General features: G+C 53.2%; 3 protein-coding genes across 6 annotated transcripts in view; 1 reads left to right on the top strand and 2 right to left on the bottom strand.

Annotated features, from left to right (window-relative positions):
- The window catches only part of CRCP (CGRP receptor component), a 58,353-nt gene extending 42,783 nt beyond the window's left edge, over positions 1-15,570 (bottom strand). The window contains exons 1-3 of one of the 3 annotated variants that reach the window (XM_070779981.1): positions 15,439-15,570; positions 327-543; positions 14-237 (exon numbers count right to left, since the gene is read on the bottom strand). In XM_070779981.1, the coding sequence (XP_070636082.1) occupies positions 14-216 (203 nt within the window). In that variant the 5' untranslated portion in view covers positions 217-237; positions 327-543; positions 15,439-15,570. Of the gene's footprint in view, positions 1-13; positions 544-5,471; positions 5,605-15,438 lie in introns of those variants that run through there. The other 2 variants (XM_070779980.1, XM_019987666.2) reach the window with 2 other exon arrangements.
- On the top strand, positions 5,814-14,851 carry ASL (argininosuccinate lyase). Its single transcript, XM_019987665.2, has 17 exons — positions 5,814-5,884; positions 6,087-6,141; positions 8,558-8,752; positions 9,084-9,167; positions 9,435-9,491; positions 9,597-9,694; positions 10,857-10,934; positions 11,046-11,123; positions 11,507-11,559; positions 11,916-11,978; positions 12,356-12,470; positions 12,612-12,696; positions 12,794-12,853; positions 13,096-13,179; positions 14,223-14,303; positions 14,453-14,559; positions 14,666-14,851. Exons 2-17 carry the CDS (start codon positions 6,130-6,132, stop codon positions 14,835-14,837), a joined length of 1,422 nt encoding a protein of 473 aa, XP_019843224.2. The 5' UTR covers positions 5,814-5,884; positions 6,087-6,129; the 3' UTR covers positions 14,838-14,851.
- LOC139179739 (beta-glucuronidase-like) overlaps positions 12,294-16,541 on the bottom strand; it is a 22,938-nt gene continuing 18,690 nt past the window's right edge. Inside the window, exons 7-8 of one of the 2 annotated variants that reach the window (XM_070779978.1) lie at positions 15,439-15,635; positions 12,294-13,314 (exon numbers count right to left, since the gene is read on the bottom strand). In XM_070779978.1, coding sequence (XP_070636079.1) covers positions 15,634-15,635 — 2 coding nt within the window. In that variant the 3' untranslated portion in view covers positions 12,294-13,314; positions 15,439-15,633. The remainder of the gene's footprint in view (positions 13,315-15,438; positions 15,636-16,541) is intronic. The other variant, XM_070779979.1, reaches the window with a different exon arrangement.

Raw genomic sequence — 16,541 nt, 5'->3', positions numbered from 1 at the left:
GCGAACCACTTACACTTCCATGTCGCCTCCGCCTCTTCTCCTCGGGTCACCAGCACACGCCGAGCTCCAGGCCGAGAAGCTGCGGCTCCCGGCTCCGCGCCGCACGCCCCAGAGCCGGCTCCGCGCGCCGCGATGCACGCCGGGATCGCCGCGATGCACGCCGGGAGCCTGGAGGACGCCCGCGGGGCCGCGAGCGGGACGGGCCCCTCTGGCCATTTGAACCCCTATGCTCTTCGCCTGTCTCGGAATCAGAATGTTCAGCGTTTGCGAGAACATTAAGCTCACGTTTTCGTTGTCTAGGTTGTATAGAAGTAGTATTAACTTACATTAGTAAGTTTCCAAAGACATAATCGGATTAGCAGGTCTTTGCGGCGTTAAAGACCCCTCAGATATTAGCGATGGCTAGTGGCGAGGCGGCCCGGAGCTCGATTTCTGGACCTGGGTGCTGGGTACGCGGTGTGTTCCGTTCCGTTTCTGAAAATCCATTGAGCTCCATGCATAGGTGCACTTTTCTGTATGTGTGTTATACTTGAATAACACGTTCTAAAAGGTGGGGGGAAAAAAAAACAAAAAACCTCAGCCTCCTTCCATTTCCCATTCATCGGCGTTACTTAGTAGGGAAGTGTAAAGAACCTTAATGAGAAGCACAGTCTCTGACCTTTCGGCCTTTCTAGAAAGTTGCCCAAAGGGAATTATCAGATACTTGAAGAAAGATCGCTGTGTAATGATAATGTTGCTGAGATAGAGCGTAAATGCTCAGCAATGAGGAATTGATCAATCTTGTTTCATCCATACAGTATAATATATGTAACATGAGAAATCATGTAGCATAATTTATATGCTGGGGAAATGCTCAAGATAGGATTTTTAAAAGATGGAAAATGATGTGGTATGACTAGTAATTTAAGGAAAAATAAGCATGGGGAAAAAATATCTAAGAGTATTGGCGCTGCTGCTGCTGCTGCTAAGTCACGTCAGTCGTGTCCGACTCTGTGCGACCCCATAGACGGCAGCCCACCAGGCTCCCCTGTCCCTGGGATTCTCCAGGCAAGAACACTGGAGTGGGTTGCCATTTCCTTCTCCAGTGCAGCGAAGTGAAAAGTGAAAGTGAAGTCGCTCAGTCGTGTCCGACTTTTAGCGACCCCATGGACTGCAGCCTACCAGGCTCCTTGATCCATGGGATTTTCCAGGCAAGAGTACTGGAGTGGGGTGCCATTGCCTTCTCCGGTATTGGCGCTAGAACCACCTAATCTACTAAGTTTTGTGTTCTTACAAAAAGACATCAACAGAACCGTCAGTGTCTTATCTTCTGGATTTTTGGTATGTTTGAAATATTCCTTTAAGACTGGAAGGAAATATGCCAAAAATGAGAATGACAGGTGTCTTTTGTTTTTTTAAGATGCTATCTTTTAAAATTTTTATTTATTCATTCATTTGGCTTCTCCGGGTGTTTGTTGTGACATGCGGGATCTAGTTTCCAAACTAGGGATGGAACAAGAGCCCTCTGCACCAGGAACATGGAGTTTTAGCCACTGGACCACCAGGGAAGTTTGCGGTTGGTGTCTTTAGACAATGAGTCAATTGCTAATTTTTTCCCACTTTTTTTATAGCTATAGCAGTTATCATTTACTAAACATTCTCTTTGCAAGGTTCTTGATAAGTGCTTTACTATTCCATGATTTTAACAGTTAACAGTGCAGGCTTTGCAGGCAGCCTGTGATTCTATTTACCTCCATCACTTTCTTAGGGGCCATTTAACCTTGGGAGTTTACTTAACTTCTCCTAACCTTAATTCCCTAATGTATAAATTATGGATCTGTTAGATATCTAAAGTGCCTAGCACATACTAAGTGCTCAACAAATAATAATTACTGACAGTACAGTCATGACACTCCATTCGGTAGTTTCCTTTGTTATCCAAATTTTACTACTGAGGAAACTTGAGCCAAGCTTGGTGAGATTATAATTTACCCAGAGTCACTCATCTAGGCCTGTAGGGATTTAAACCCAGGCAAATCTGAACAAATACATGAAGTGTATTAAATTGTTAATAGTGATTAATGACTGGATAAATGCAACATGCAGTATTAATACAATGGAATACTATTTAGCAATAAAAAGGAATGGAGTACTTATACATGCTACAACATGGAAGACCCTCAAATACATGCTAAGTGAAAGAAGCCAGACACAAAAGACAGCATATTATATGATTCCATTTATATGATATGTCCAAGAATAGGCAAAAAAAAAAAAAAAAAACAACCTTTAGAGAGGAAGTGGATTAGTAGTTGCTGCTTAGGGTTGGGAGCGGGTAGAGGTGGTGATGGGAAGCTGATGGGTACTGAGTTACTTTGGAGAGATACAAAAATGTCCTAAAATTAGATTGTGATAATGGTTGCACATTCCTGTGAATTTACCAAAAAAACAATAAAGTGTACACTTTAAATAGGTGAATTGTAAGATATTTGGATTATATATCAATAAAGTTATTAAAATGGTTTTTACCAGTATTTGCCTGTGACACCTGCATTGGAAGGGAAGTGAGGGGAATTTTTAACATTTAACTTTACACATTTGCAATTTTTTAAATGTTTTTCAATATACATGTTATTTTATTTTATTTTTTTACATGTTATTTTAAAACTACAAAATAGAAAAAAAAAATTTTTGGCCAAGCCACATGGCTTGCAGAATCTTAGTTCCCTGACTGAAGGTTGAACCCAGGGCCACAGCAGTGAAAGCACCAAATCCTAACCACTGGACCACCAGGGAACTCCCTACAAAAGTATTTTTAAAATAATTAATTTACTTTAAAAATCAACAAGTAAATAAAATGCCAACCCAAACCCAGATGGCCTAATTCATGTGGAGATTCCCCGTTGTGTTATTCACTCAACAAACATGTACTGATGGCTCACTGGGTGGTGATGATACATATATGAATAATACACACCTCCTGCCCTGGCTGGCTGCCAGCCTAGTTGTGAACGAGCTCTGGACATCAATAACTACAATCCCCTGTGTTTAGACGCTATGGAACAGAGGAGGGGATGACTAATGAGGTGGAGAGGCGTCCCAAAGCCAGGGGTGTTTGAACTGGGCGCAGGGAAGAACACACAAGGCCAAGGCTTCAAGGATGGGCTGCCACAGAAGAGGTGAGTACTTCTGAGGGCCCCATGATAAGATGGCTACACTTGTTTCTCTGACAGATGCTCCCCTAAGACTTTTCAGGCCATATGCAGCCACCCAATCTATCCCATGGGGACAGCCAAGTAGTCAGGAGACAGGCCCAACCCCAAGGGAAGGCTGCCCGCAAGGAGCCTGCATAAAAAGGTAACCCAGGCCACATAGCTGAAATTCCTGCCTGGCCTGTCCCCACTCAGAGCCCCCTGCAACTTTCCTAACTTGAGGCTGCCGGTGGAGTCTCTGTTGTTCCCCTCCAAAGCACATTATCCTAGAAAATAGTTTTGTTTTTTTTCTTAACAGCTAATTTTTTAGGCAGAGGTATTAAGTACTGGATATACAAAGGGCTAGAACAAGAGCAAAGATTCATGTATGTCCTCCAAGGAGAAATATCCTGTTGAACATTAAAGCATTCAGGTTTAGAGCTCAGAAAAAAATCACAGAGCTTTTGAAGGTTTAAGTAGAAATTGAAGCCTTTAAAGTGAAGTCACCCAGGGAGACTCTAGAATACTAAGATTTGCTTGGTGCTTACAAGCTGCCAGAGAGCTGATCTGAGCCTTTCACAATTGTACACTCATCGAATCCTCACCAAATCTCCTTCAGGATATGTACCAGGCATGGTGTTAGCATGGTCTCATTCACTTCTCTCAGGAGTTCTCAGAATTAAGCACTATGATTAGCCCGAGTCACAGAGAGGACAGTGAAGCTCACAGAGTGGTCAAGAAGTGTCCAAGCCAGGGTTCTCACTCTTATCTGGTCAACTCCAACCTCGCCTGTCTTCTGCCAACATTAAGGATTTCTCCCTGTTCTACGCTAAATTCTTCCTAGACCCTTTTGCTGTACCAATGTGGACATTTCAGGGGACAGAGACCAGACAAAGTTTCCAGTCTCCCAAGGAAGGTAAATTCTGAAAATGGGTATGATTCATTGTCTGAACAGTCCTGGACCGCCAAGCTGGCAAAGAAAATGAACACAGATTTGCTTGGAGTCAAGGCTCCCCAGATGGATGTTCTTGCTGCCTGCACAGAACACTGGCTTTGTGGTCGTACTCCTGAAGGTCATTCTCAGCTCTGCTACTTCCTAGCTGGGTGTTTTGGGACTCCCAGCCTCAGTATTCTCATCAGCAGAATGGGAATAATTATAGCATTGACCACAGAGGGTGGTTGTGAGGATATAAGTACATAATCGCCATATAATATGTTCAGCATAGATAGAGCCTGGCACACAATTAGAAGTCAAGAAGTATTAGTTATCATTGTCATTTTGTTTGTTGTTCTATTTATATACTGGAAATGCCTCCGGCTATCTCCAAATTTCTTCCTTAACCTTTTCTTCCCTCAGGCAGGAGCCAGAGCTTTGGATTTCTGAAGATGCTCAGGAGATGTGATGATGTAAGAATGTTTCCTTTCCCTCCCAGTCTCCCTCTTTTCCTGGGAGCATACAGGAGCCCAGAGCTAGACATCTGCATCAGTGGGGAGTCTTTCCAACACTGGCTCCAATATTGATGGATGAAAGGGAGTAGCAAGACAGGGAGGGAACGGTTTTCCAGGCATAGGGAAGAGCATTTAGGAAACCTTGCAACAGCTTTATGAATTCTAGGAACTCCAAGTAATCCCACACTTGAGTGAGGGCTAAAAATATTCAACCCCCGAGGTATTCCAGCTATTGGTCCAAACCTTCTCAGTTGACTTTCAAGGCCGTCTTACAAACTTGTCCCAACCTACTTCCTACTTCTCCTCCCCACCGCCATCCTCAAGCCCCTGACCCTTTGTTATAGCCACTCTAATGGTTTCCTATTCTCCAAGCAGGTCTTTCACTTTCCCGCCTCTGGCCTCCCGAACCTTGCCCAGGCTGCCCATCCCCTAAAGGGAATGTTCTAACCCCTCCCCTTTTCGCTGAGCTAACGACTCAAAGAACAGGAATTTGAGCAAACTCCGGAGATAGTGGAGGCAGAGGAGTGTTGCAGTCCATGGGGTCCCAAAGAGTCGGACTTGGCGACTGAACAACAAACCCTCATCTTCCAAGACCCAACTCAGGGGACATCTCCCCCAGAATGTAGAATTTCCAGAGCAGAAGTTCGAGACTCCTTAATCCCTAGAACCGGGGCTATCATTTCTGCTGAATAATTAATCATGTCAAGAAAATCTTCCCTGAGTACTCCAAGATAAACGCCCCGCTCTGCGCTGTCCTCTGTGTCCCGCTGCACACCTTGTCTATGCTTTGTTATGAACTTCTTGAGGCAAGCATCATTTCTTTTTCTTCAGTGTCTAATAAACTGTACCTACCACATAGGCGGTATCGAGTACGAGTTTGTTGAATGAATGAAGAATCGGGCGTGGCTTTTCACCTTTCATGTCCTGTGAGCCCGCCAGGTGCGGCCCAGAGTCTTTACCTCTACCCCTTTCCCGGGTCTCCAGGGCCCGGAACAGTCTGCAGCCTTGAGCACTGTCGCCCAGGCACCACCCTTCCAGTCCCTTACCCTCTCACTGGGGCCGCTCAAGCTCAAATCCGCTCCGGAGACGGCTCCGCCACAACCAGGATTGGAGGGGGGAGGCAACGCCCACCTGGAGAGGCCGCCTGGGATTGGTGTGTCCACCGACTGGAGGCGGGGACAGCGCCGAGCCGCTGCTGACGATTTCCCAGCCAGAAAAGCCCAGCCCAGCGGCTGGGCAAGAGACTCGCGGCGCGGTCAAGCGGCGTAAGTGTTCGGCTGCCGGACTGGCAGGACGGGCGGGAGCGGAGGACGCAGACGACCCGGGAGAGCGCGCTGGGCGCTGCCCACGTCCGCCTCCTCCACCGACTGCCCTCCGACAGGCGCGGTGCCCCAACCCGGTGTCGGACCCGCCCGGGGGACCCCGCCCGGTGGCCTAGGAGGTCGTCAGTTCCGCCTTGTTTTTTAGACCCGGAGGACCTAGGCTCCCGGAGGACAAGGAACCGCCCAACATGGCATCGGAGGTGAGAGGGACCTCGGGGACGCTCGTCCTCCAAGCCTCCAAATGGGGACGAGGGGCGCCCTGGGAGCCAGCCGGGGCGTGACCTGCGCCTGTCGCCCTGGGGTACTGTCCTCTTTGGCTCCAGGCAGGCTCCCTGGCGCACCTGCCAGAGCCCGGAAGATAATTTTGTCCCTTCTTTCCTGTGTCCCCACCACCATCTGCTCTCCCGCGTTCCTCACCCCTCCCCAGCCTGTGTGGCAAACCCACCAACCCGCACTCCTGGGAAAAGCAGCTCTGACCTCACCTGACCTGACAGCGCTCTCGGCCTGGCGGGAAAGGTGCCTCCCACTCACTCAGCCTCCCAACCTGTTCATTCCTTTCTTCCCTCCCACTCACCCCCTACCCCCACCCCACCCCTCCCCATCCTGTGCCCCTCCCCTGCCTTAGCAGTTGTCCCTGTGATTCTTGTGTTTGTTAAGAGCCAGGAGGCAGGGAATCGTGCCTTGTGGCTCCAGGACCTGGTGGCTTCCTGTCCCACTGGCCCCTCCCCCTCAGAGCCAGAGGACTCCTGGGTTCTCTCCCTGACCGAGTGGCAGGAGTCTGAGGCACAGATCCCTTTTCTTGGGCCTCGATTTACCTGGCTGATGGGGAGAATATTAGCTGTCTGCCTCCTCTGTGAGGTACCGGATGGTGAGGTCATTGCTTTGAAACTTTCAGGTAAAAGGGCTGTTTGCTTGATGCCGAGAAGGGAACCCTGGGCCTGGGAATCACAAGGTGTGGGTTCCAGACCCCTCTGGCACCCATTAGCTGGCAAGTCACTTCCTCTTGGGCCTCAGTTTGTTTACTGAATAAATGGGTTAAGACTGTCTGCTCTGCTAGCTTCTGGGTCATGGCAGAGGGCCTGTGGCAGGGCCTGGGCTTTGCAGCCAAACAGACTTGGTTTCTGAAACAGTCATTCAACCTCCCTGAGCATATTTCCTCATTTGTAAAATAGGGGTAACCTCATAGAGGGTATAATGGCATCTGGAAATGCCTAGCACAGGGCCAAGCAATAGTAGGTGTTAATAAATCATGGCTAATGACATTAAGAGGGATAACACTGGTGTTTCCTGTGTGTGTTCTAAATTGACTATTGCTGGGAAATCCCTAGCGGTCCAGTGGTTAGGACTCCTGGCTTTCACCACTGAGGGCTAGGGTTCAATCCCTGGTTGAGGGAAATAAGATCCCACTACCTGCATGCATGGCAAAATTAAAAAAAAAAAAAAATAGCTATTGCTCTTTTCTCTCAGCCAATCAATGTCCCTCTCCCCTCACCCCTCACATCTTTCTGGCCCAGTTATGCCCTGGTTCATAGCCGTGCCCTCCGCTGTCACCTCGCCCCTCCCTTGGTGTACATGTGGTAGCATCTCACTCTGACATCCCCCTGGAGTCCTTTTAAGCCTGCCAGCGGCGTAGGAGCTTGGACCCAAGCTCCACTGCAGAATGGACTGCCTTCAGGAGTCCAGGGCGCTGGGCAACCTCTGCTTGCCCCAGGCTGTCCTGTGGGTTGGCACTAATTGGTCTGGCTGCAGCCCCAGTTGTTAAATAGCTGTTATTACTAACAACCCATGAAGGGAGTCCAGGGGCCTGCTGGGGGAGGGGATGCCAGGTGACGCCTTGCTGAAGGCCTGGCTCTGCATCCTGACTGGCTGGCCGAGGCCCTCAGGCCCCAGTGGTCAGGAACAGGGCCCCACGTGGTGCTTTGCTGGAGATCTGGGCTTGGCGGGGCAGCATGAGGGCGAGGGGCGGGTCCAGCTCACAGGGAGGGCAGAGACTGCATCTGCAGGGCAGAGTCCACTGGCAGCTGAGGTTGCTGGGCACTGAAGTGTCAGCTCCCAGCCTGGGGTGGTGGTGGAGAGCCCAGGAGGACATGCAGAAACAGGAGTGGAGCTAATGCACACCCTGACCCCTGGTAGTCCTCGGCCCCTCCCTGAATAATATCTAGAATTTACTGAGTACCAGGCACTGTGCTGTATACGCAATTAGCTTAATCTAACTGAATACTCACAGCAACCCCACCAGATAAATACTATTCTTATTCCTTTTGTGTAGAGGGGCAACCCTGAGATTAGAGAGGTTATATAAAGGCCTATGGTTAGGTGGCTAACAGAAGTCTGGGACATTGCAGGGGGACAGAGGAGAACTTATGTCCTCAGTGCCCCATGATGGGAAAGAACCCTAACTTCAGTGTCCAGTCAGGTTCCCACATTCACTCCCTGACCGACTCTGGGAAAGCTCCTGACCCTCTCTGAGCCTCAGTTTCCTTATCTGTCCAGTGAGAATAACCCTACCCACTGGCTCCCACTGCCATCAGACTGGGTAACTCTCCTGAGGGCTCTTTGTGGGAGGCATTGTTCTCAAGGGGGGAGGAGATTAATCGCTTCTGCCCTTCTGGCCAGAGCGGGAAGCTATGGGGTGGCCGGTTTGTGGGCACAGTGGACCCCATCATGGAAAAGTTCAACTCGTCCATCACGTACGACCGGCACCTCTGGGAGGCGGACGTGCAGGGCAGCAAAGCCTACAGCCGGGGCCTGGAGAAGGCGGGGCTCCTCACCAAAGCCGAGATGGACCAGATACTCCATGGCCTGGACAAGGTACTCTCCACACCCCCAGGCCCACCCCAGAGCATGCCCCTCACCCCTTGCTGTGGACGCAGGCTTTCACCAAATCCCCAAGTACAGGCTGCAGTAACATCCCCAGATGACAGGCTTGGGATCTCCCCTCGTAGTGATCAGATGCCTAGAGAGGTGCCCTTCAACCACGTGCAGCGCTGACCATCTCTCTTCATCCCTCAATGCCCCTGTGATCCTGTGGCTCCTGAGAAAGGTGCTCTGGACCTGAGATGCTCGCAAGGGCGGAATGCTGCCAGGACTCAGCTGCCAATGCCTGCCCTCCTGACCCCCTGTGTTGCTGCCATCTCTGCAGGTAGCTGAGGAGTGGGCTCAGGGCACCTTCAAACTAAACCCCAATGATGAGGACATCCATACGGCCAACGAGCGGCGTCTGAAGGTGTGACACCCACTGCCTCATCCTCTACCCCTCCCCTCTCTGCCTTGCCTGGGGCCACTTGAGCATAAGCACCACCATTCTGTTCACTTCATCACTGGGACCTCAGAGCAGGAGGCAGCAGCAGAGATGGCAGAGATTAGGCAGATCCAGGGGACCCCAGGGCAGGGAGGGAGAGTCACAGGCCAGGGAGGAAGTGGAACTGCCTGAGCTGACCCCACAGGGCTGTGAGCAGGCAGACCCCAACTGCATGCCTCTCTCCACCCCCAGGAGCTCATTGGTGAAACCGCGGGGAAGCTGCACACGGGACGAAGTCGGAACGACCAGGTGCCGCCACCTCCCTGCCCCGCACTGGGGGCCTTCCTAACCTTGGGGGGTCCAGGGAGCAGAGTTAGGGCTGAGTCCCTGAGTGCCAGCTCCTCCTCCCCCCAGGTGGTCACTGACCTCAGGCTGTGGATGCGGCAGAATTGCTCCATGCTCTCAGCCCTCCTCTGTGAACTCATCAGAACCATGGTGGATCGGGCAGAGGCGTGAGTCCCGGGGTCACCAGGTGGCAGAGAGGGCCAGGAGGGCAGCCAAGGTCTCTGCTCCCCTGAGACAGGCAGCCTGAATGCCAGACCTAAGTGGCAGGGTGAAGAGGGCAGGGGGGCCAGGCTCTGGGGTACTGGGAGCCCCAGAACTCCTGGGCCGAGTGAGGCAGAGCAGCCAGCAGTGGGCCATTTCTTTCAGCATCGCCTACCCACAGCTGGCCCAGCTTGACACGCAGGGGAGCTCACCCTTTGTGGATTCACAGGCTGGAGGCTAAGGCACCAGGCAGGTGCCCTGAAGCCTGAGGAAGGGGCTGGCTTGCTGGGGCTGCCAGAGAGTCCCTTCTCAGCTGCCTGCATCTCAGGTCGCCCATCGCTGCCCAGCACCACAGGCAAAGGAGAGAGCTGAGGGCTGCCTCCCACTGACCTCATCCCAAAGCTCTGTAACATGACTGCTGAGAAGAGTCTACTTGTGTCAGAGACGGGGTTGAGCCTTCCTTGTCCCAACTCCCAGTAACCCCAGTTTCACTGACTTCACAACTAGGGGAAAACAAGGGCCCAGAAATGTCATCCTGTGGGAGACAGGTGTTGGGAGAATAGGGAGTGAGTGCTAATGAGTAAGGGTTTCTCTCTTGGGGTGATGGTACACTTTAAATGGGTGATTGGTATATTAATTATATATCAATAAAGTCATTAATATTAACAAACCAGAACCATCACCCACAGCATCTCTGCTACTGTGTAGCCTACACTAAAATGTTCCCAGCTTTTCTGGGCTCCTCCAGGGCTCCTCTCATGCTCACAAACTCAGCCTTTCAGTGCCAGTGGTACCAGCCGTGCACCTTCCTCCCTGCCCTGGCTCCTGCCCAGATCTGCTGCCAACGTGCAGAGGCGGGAGCTGAAGGTGTGATCTACATCAGGTCCTACACTCATCCCCTGAAGGCCCCACAGCCACGGCCCAGCACACTGCCTGCTTCCCAACCTTTGCTGACACCATGTATTGTCTTCAGGAGGTCACTTGGTCCCTCAAACAGGCAGATCCTTGGCAAGCCTGCCCTGCTGTTCCCAAGAGGGCCCCAGGCCTGCAGGGTCCCAAGTGTGACAGGCAGGCCTCACCTGAATCTTGAGAGCCCCTCACACACCCTGTCCTTGCTCTTCCCCTCAGGGAACGTGATGTCCTCTTCCCAGGGTACACACACCTGCAGAGGGCTCAGCCAATCCGCTGGAGCCACTGGATCCTGAGGTCAGAGGGGTCATGATGGAGACTCGAGATGGAGGATGTGATTGGGGGCGTGGCAGAGGGGAGGGGCCAGGCCAGGCTGCCCTGACGCTCTGGCCTCCTGGCCTTCCACAGCCATGCCGTGGCTCTGACCAGAGACTCTGAAAGGCTGCTGGAGGTGCGGAAGCGGATCAACGTCCTGCCCCTGGGGAGGTGAGCAGGGCCCAGTGCTCAGAGGGTGGAGTGGGGTTCCTGCCACCTAGTTAACGTGGTCCTAGGGGTTCAGCAGAAGAGGAGGAGCCAGGAAGGACAGAGGGGGACAGGAAGCCAGGCGATCAGCCTCCCTGTCCAGGGTGGGAAGGGGACCATACATGGGCCCTCAGCTCTAAGATGAGAACGAGTATGTCACAGCAAAGCCAGGGCTCCCTGGAGAGCCAGCCAGCTGTGTTTCCCCACCTGTGGGGACAGGTGTCTGGCTCCCAAGCTGACCAGGCTCTGGCCCTGGCAACCAGCACGCAGCATGCATGTGCATGTGTGTGCGGCCAGGGCCTGCCTGTGGGAGCCCTGGTCACTCAGAACCCCACCCCACTCTGCAGCGGGGCCATCGCAGGCAACCCCCTGGGTGTGGACCGGGAACTGCTCCGAGCAGGTGAGGCACCCTGCCCCTCCTTTCCTGGGAGACCATCCTCAGTACCTGCCAGGTCCCACAGACACACACCTAGAGAGGACAGGGGTCTGGGTGAAACTCTGGTTTGTTTCTGTGGACACGAGGCTAGAGTGGCCTGGGGAGGCCATGCTAGGGGTACGTAGAGCCGGGGAGACTCAGGACTCCCACCTCCCTCCTGGGACCTGTACAAGAGACCTCAACTCCTGTCCCTCCCTACTCTGCCTCCCTGAAAAGGGGTCCAGGGGGAGGTGGCTGGGCAACCTGGTTCGGGGAAGGGAGAAGGCCCTTCCCAGCCCTCCAGCCCAGCCCTAATGCCTTCCCTTTCCCGCCTCACTCAGAACTGGACTTTGGGGCCATCACTCTCAACAGCATGGATGCCACCAGTGAGCGAGACTTTGTGGGTGAGTCCTGGGAGCCAAGCAGGAGATGCGGGTTTGATCCCTGGGTCGGGAAGACCCCCTGGAGTAGGAAATGGCAATCCATGCCAGGATTCTTGCCTGGGAAATCCCATGGACAGAGGAGCCTTTTGGGCTGCAGTCCATGGGGTCGCAAGAGAGTCAGACACGACTTAGCAACTAAACAATAACAACCTGGGAGCCAGCCCGCCTGTCCTCCAGGGCCAGTCCCCTGCAGTGTGTGCTGCCTCTGTTCCCCCCACCCTGGTTCCTCTCCAGCTTCCTGCCACCCCCGTATGGCCCACCTGGAGCCTCTCCAGGCTGGGTGAGCAGCAAGACAGGCCTGGTGAGCAGACAGCTTGCTCTCTCTTTTCTCCCACAAGCCGAGTTCCTGTTCTGGGCTTCGCTGTGCATGACCCACCTCAGCAGGATGGCTGAGGATCTCATCCTCTATGGCACCAAGGAGTTCAGCTTCGTGCAGCTCTCAGATGCCTACAGGTGAGGCTGCGCCCACCCTCGCCTAGCCCTGCAGCCCCCGGAAGGGCTTGATTCCTCCCCACCCCCACCCTGGGCAAAGTTGCCCAGCAGACCAGCCAAGTGGCGCAGGAGCCCCTTCAGCCCCAATATCTGTGTCTCCAGCACCGGAAGCAGTCTGATGCCCCAGAAGAAAAACCCAGACAGCCTGGAGCTGATCCGGAGCAAAGCGGGGCGAGTGTTTGGGCGGGTGAGCCAGGCAGGGAAGGGGGCACAGCCTCAGGGCTGACCCAAGGGTCCAGAGGGAACATCCTGGACAAGCTCCGAAGTCCTCCCTTTCCCCGCAGTGTGCTGGGCTCCTGATGACACTCAAGGGACTTCCGAGCACCTACAACAAGGACTTACAGGTTCGGGACCCGCCTGTTCTACCTCACACACCAGTTCTTGGGGTCTTGGCTCATCTGGGCAGGGGCCCCACAGAATTGCCACCTCCCATCATGTACACCCAGCCCTTGACCACCCTGAGAGCTCTCTCCTCTTCTTCAATGTGGGGTGTATGAGGTGCTGTGTGTTCCCAGTGGGAGGCAGTGGGGGTGCCTCCGTGGGGACCCAGCTCCTGGGGCCTTACTTCCTGCCACATGTCTCCCAGGAAGACAAGGAAGCCGTGTTTGAAGTGTCCGACACCATGAGCGCTGTCCTCCAAGTGGCCACTGGTGTCATCTCTACCCTGCAGGCAAGACACACCTCTTCTCCCCGAGGCTCTCAAACTTGGGGGTGGTGTGCCAGGAGGGTGATCTTGAGAGGAGGCAGGTGTGGGTGGGTCCGGAAGACCTGGGGCAGAGGGAGGGGGTATGTGCTTGGTCCTGCCCTGGGAACAGTGAAGAGACACAGTTAAGCTGCTGCAGGAGAATGGAAGTGGGTTAGATCCAAGGAGCCCCCTCAACTGGCCTGACCAGATTTCTTTTTTAAACACTTACTGTGGGAAAATTCAATATACAACAGTGGAGAGGATGTATGATGACCCCTGGGCTTCCCCAATGGCACAGTGGTAAAAGAATCCACCTACCAATGCAGGAGACCTGGCTCCGATCCCTGGGTTGGGAAGATCCCCTGGAGGAGAAATGGCAACCTGCTCCAGTATTCTTGCCTGGGAAATCCCATGGACAGAGGAGCCTGGCGGGCTACAGTACATGGGGTCGCAAAGAGTCAGACACGACTGAGCAGCCACACAGGCACACATAATGAACCCCTACATAGTAACAGCATTCAGCTTAAACAACAGTCAGCTCACAGGCCATTCTCCATTCAACTATCTTTACCCACTACCCCGCCCACCATTGTTTTTAACCAAATCCCTGGCATATAATTTCATTTCTAAATATAGTTCAGGGTACGTCTCTAAAGTAGTGGTTCTCAAAGTGTGGTCCCGGGATCAGCAGTATCAGCATCACCTGAGAACTTGACAGACCTGCAATCCTAGGCCCCCCTGCAGACCCACTGAATCACAGGCTCTGGGATAGACCACACGATCTATAGTCTAATCAACCCTGCAGGTGGTTCTGATGCATTCTAAAGATCAGGAGGCAGCCCTGGTAACACAGCTAACACTTGTCAATAGTTGGGAAATGGTAGCTCAAGCAGAAAGCAGGACAGGGTGGGTGAGAGGGGGTGTGTCCAAGGCAGGGGACATCCTGACTGAGCGGGGTGGGTCTGGGGCGGGCAGCTCCAGGACCCAGGGCCCCTGGATTCACTGCTGGCCTGGCCTGCTGTCCCCAGATTCACCGTGAGAACATGGGACGGGCTCTGAGTCCTGACATGCTAGCCACTGACCTCGCCTACTACCTGGTCCGAAAAGGGGTGAGTGTGGGGCAGCCAGGGTGGAAGGGCCAGGGGACAGGGATGTTCCCCAGGCCGGGGTTGGGGGGGCCATGGGGGCGCCAGCACCCCAACAGAACAAGGGGTGGAGAAAGCTGTGTCAGCACTGCCCTCCTCCCTGGCTCTCCCAGATGCCATTCCGCCAGGCCCACGAGGCCTCCGGGAAAGCCGTGTTCATGGCTGAGACCAAGGGGGTCGCCCTCAATCAGCTGTCACTGCAGGAGCTGCAGACCATCAGGTGCGTCCCCCTTCCTGTCCTCCCCCAATCTGCTGGGAGGCAAGCCCAGGCCCTCTGAGACTGGGCTGGCCAAGAGGTCCTGGCCCACCTCCGCCTTCCCCCTCAGCCCCCTGTTCTCGGGCGACGTGAGCCACGTGTGGGACTACGGACACAGCGTGGAGCAGTACGAGGCCCTGGGAGGCACCGCGCGCTCCAGCGTCAACTGGCAGATCGGCCAGCTGCGAGCTCTCCTCCGGGCACAGCAGACCGAGAGCCCTCCCCACGCCTCTCCCAAATAAAGCGGGCCCTGGAAGAGGCTGTGTGTGTTTCCTGCCCAACCTGTCTGCCTCAGTGGTGGGCTCTGCCGGGTAGCGGGTCTGTTGAGCGGGCAGTAGAGGCCATCAGGGAGGTGGAAGAACCGGGTGACATAGCTCGAGTCACGGATGCTGACGGCCCAAGGGGGTCTCACCTGCACCTACCTCCTCCGCCCCGGCGCAGGCCCCGCCCCCGTCACCGACCCCGCGCAGGCCCCGCCCCCGTCACAGCCGGGCCTCACAGTGATTTCCAGCCTTGGGTGTCTAGGCAGCACTGGCCTCCTTGGATCCGTGGTGGGACCTGACGGGCTTGGCTCACCCAGTCAGCCCCCGTCCAGCCCCCTTCCTTCTGGGGCCCTCCCTAGGCTCCCCTGCTCCCATTCTCCTCTGGGTTAACCCAACCCTTCCCTGGACCATCCGGCAGCACTGCACGGTGCCCCCTATCTTCTTAAAGGGAATGCTGTATCTGGTAGCAAAGTTGGTTATCCGGATAGTGAGTGATGCCTGGCACTAGGTGAGCTCCATGCATGGGTAAAGAACACTTTCTCCACCCTGAAGAGTAATGTACAAAATGGCAAGCACTGACCTTGAGGTGAGGCCCACAGACAGGTGGTGCCAGAGGGGTCTGCCCATGCTGTGGTCGAGGGAAAGGATGGTCACGTTGAGGCTGCAAAGAGCCTGAAGTGAGGTCTGGCACGTGGTCACTGTTCAATAACAGCGGGTCCCCAGAGCCAGCAGAGATGCAGAGACCTCTTTTATTAATACACAAATCTCACCAAAATCCTGATAATAAAACATAAATTTCAGACATTTCTTAACAACAAAGATAAGCAAGCTAAACACAAAGTATGAATAAGTCCTCCAAGTGAGTCTGGGAGCAACGAAAAGATTTTGTAAATTAAAGAACAAAAACTCTGGCCTTGGGGGACAGTACACCAAATTCCCAAAAGGGTCAAAGCTATGGGTCACAGCATCTTCTAGAGCAGTGTTTCTCAAAGCCCGGGTTCCTGACTATTATCATCATCTTCAAACTTGTTAAAAATCAAATTTTCAGTCCCCACCAAGACCTGTTGTTCTTCAGTCGCTAAGTTGTGTCTCTTTTGTGACCCCATGGACTGCAGCCTGCCAGGCTTTTCTGTCCATGAGATTTCCCAGGCAAGAATACTGAAGTGGATTGCCATTTCCTTCTGCAGGGGATCTTCCTGACCCAGGGATTGAACTCACATCTCCTGCTTGGCAGAAAAGTCTTTACCACTGAGTCACCTGAGAAGTCCCTAGCAAGACCTACTGAATCATTTTGGGTGGGGTCCAGCAATCTGTTTTAACAAGTGCTTCAGGTGATCCTGATGTGTGCTCAGGTTTGAGAGGCACTGATCTTAATCTTGTTACACAAAGTTGGGGCAGACCAGCAACATCCACCTCACCTGAGGCCCGCCCTGATTTACTGATTCAGAATCTGCACTTTAACAAACTACTCAGGTGATTCCTGTACACTCTTAAGTAAGAGTCAGAAATGCTGATTTGTGGATAAACAAGAAGGGTTTATTTTATAGTACAGGAAACTATATATTTGGTAACTTGTCATATCCTTTAATGGGCTTCCCAGGTGGCTCAGTGGTAAAGAATCCACCTGCCAGTGTAGAAGATGTGGGTTTGATCCCTGGGTTGGGAAAATACTCTGTAAGAGGA

Source organism: Bos indicus, chromosome 25 (genome assembly GCF_029378745.1).
Source record: "Bos indicus isolate NIAB-ARS_2022 breed Sahiwal x Tharparkar chromosome 25, NIAB-ARS_B.indTharparkar_mat_pri_1.0, whole genome shotgun sequence".
NCBI lineage: Eukaryota > Metazoa > Chordata > Mammalia > Artiodactyla > Bovidae > Bos > Bos indicus.
The sequence above is the reverse complement of the archived record's forward strand: the minus strand, read 5'-3'. Positions and strand labels throughout refer to the sequence as shown.

Coding starts and splice junctions, on each gene's coding strand:
- ASL (XM_019987665.2), top strand. Junction 12,854..13,095: donor CCTACAACAAGGACTTACAG/GTTCGGGACCCG, acceptor CATGTCTCCCAG/GAAGACAAGGAAGCCGTGTT. Junction 13,180..14,222: donor GTGTCATCTCTACCCTGCAG/GCAAGACACACC, acceptor TGCTGTCCCCAG/ATTCACCGTGAGAACATGGG.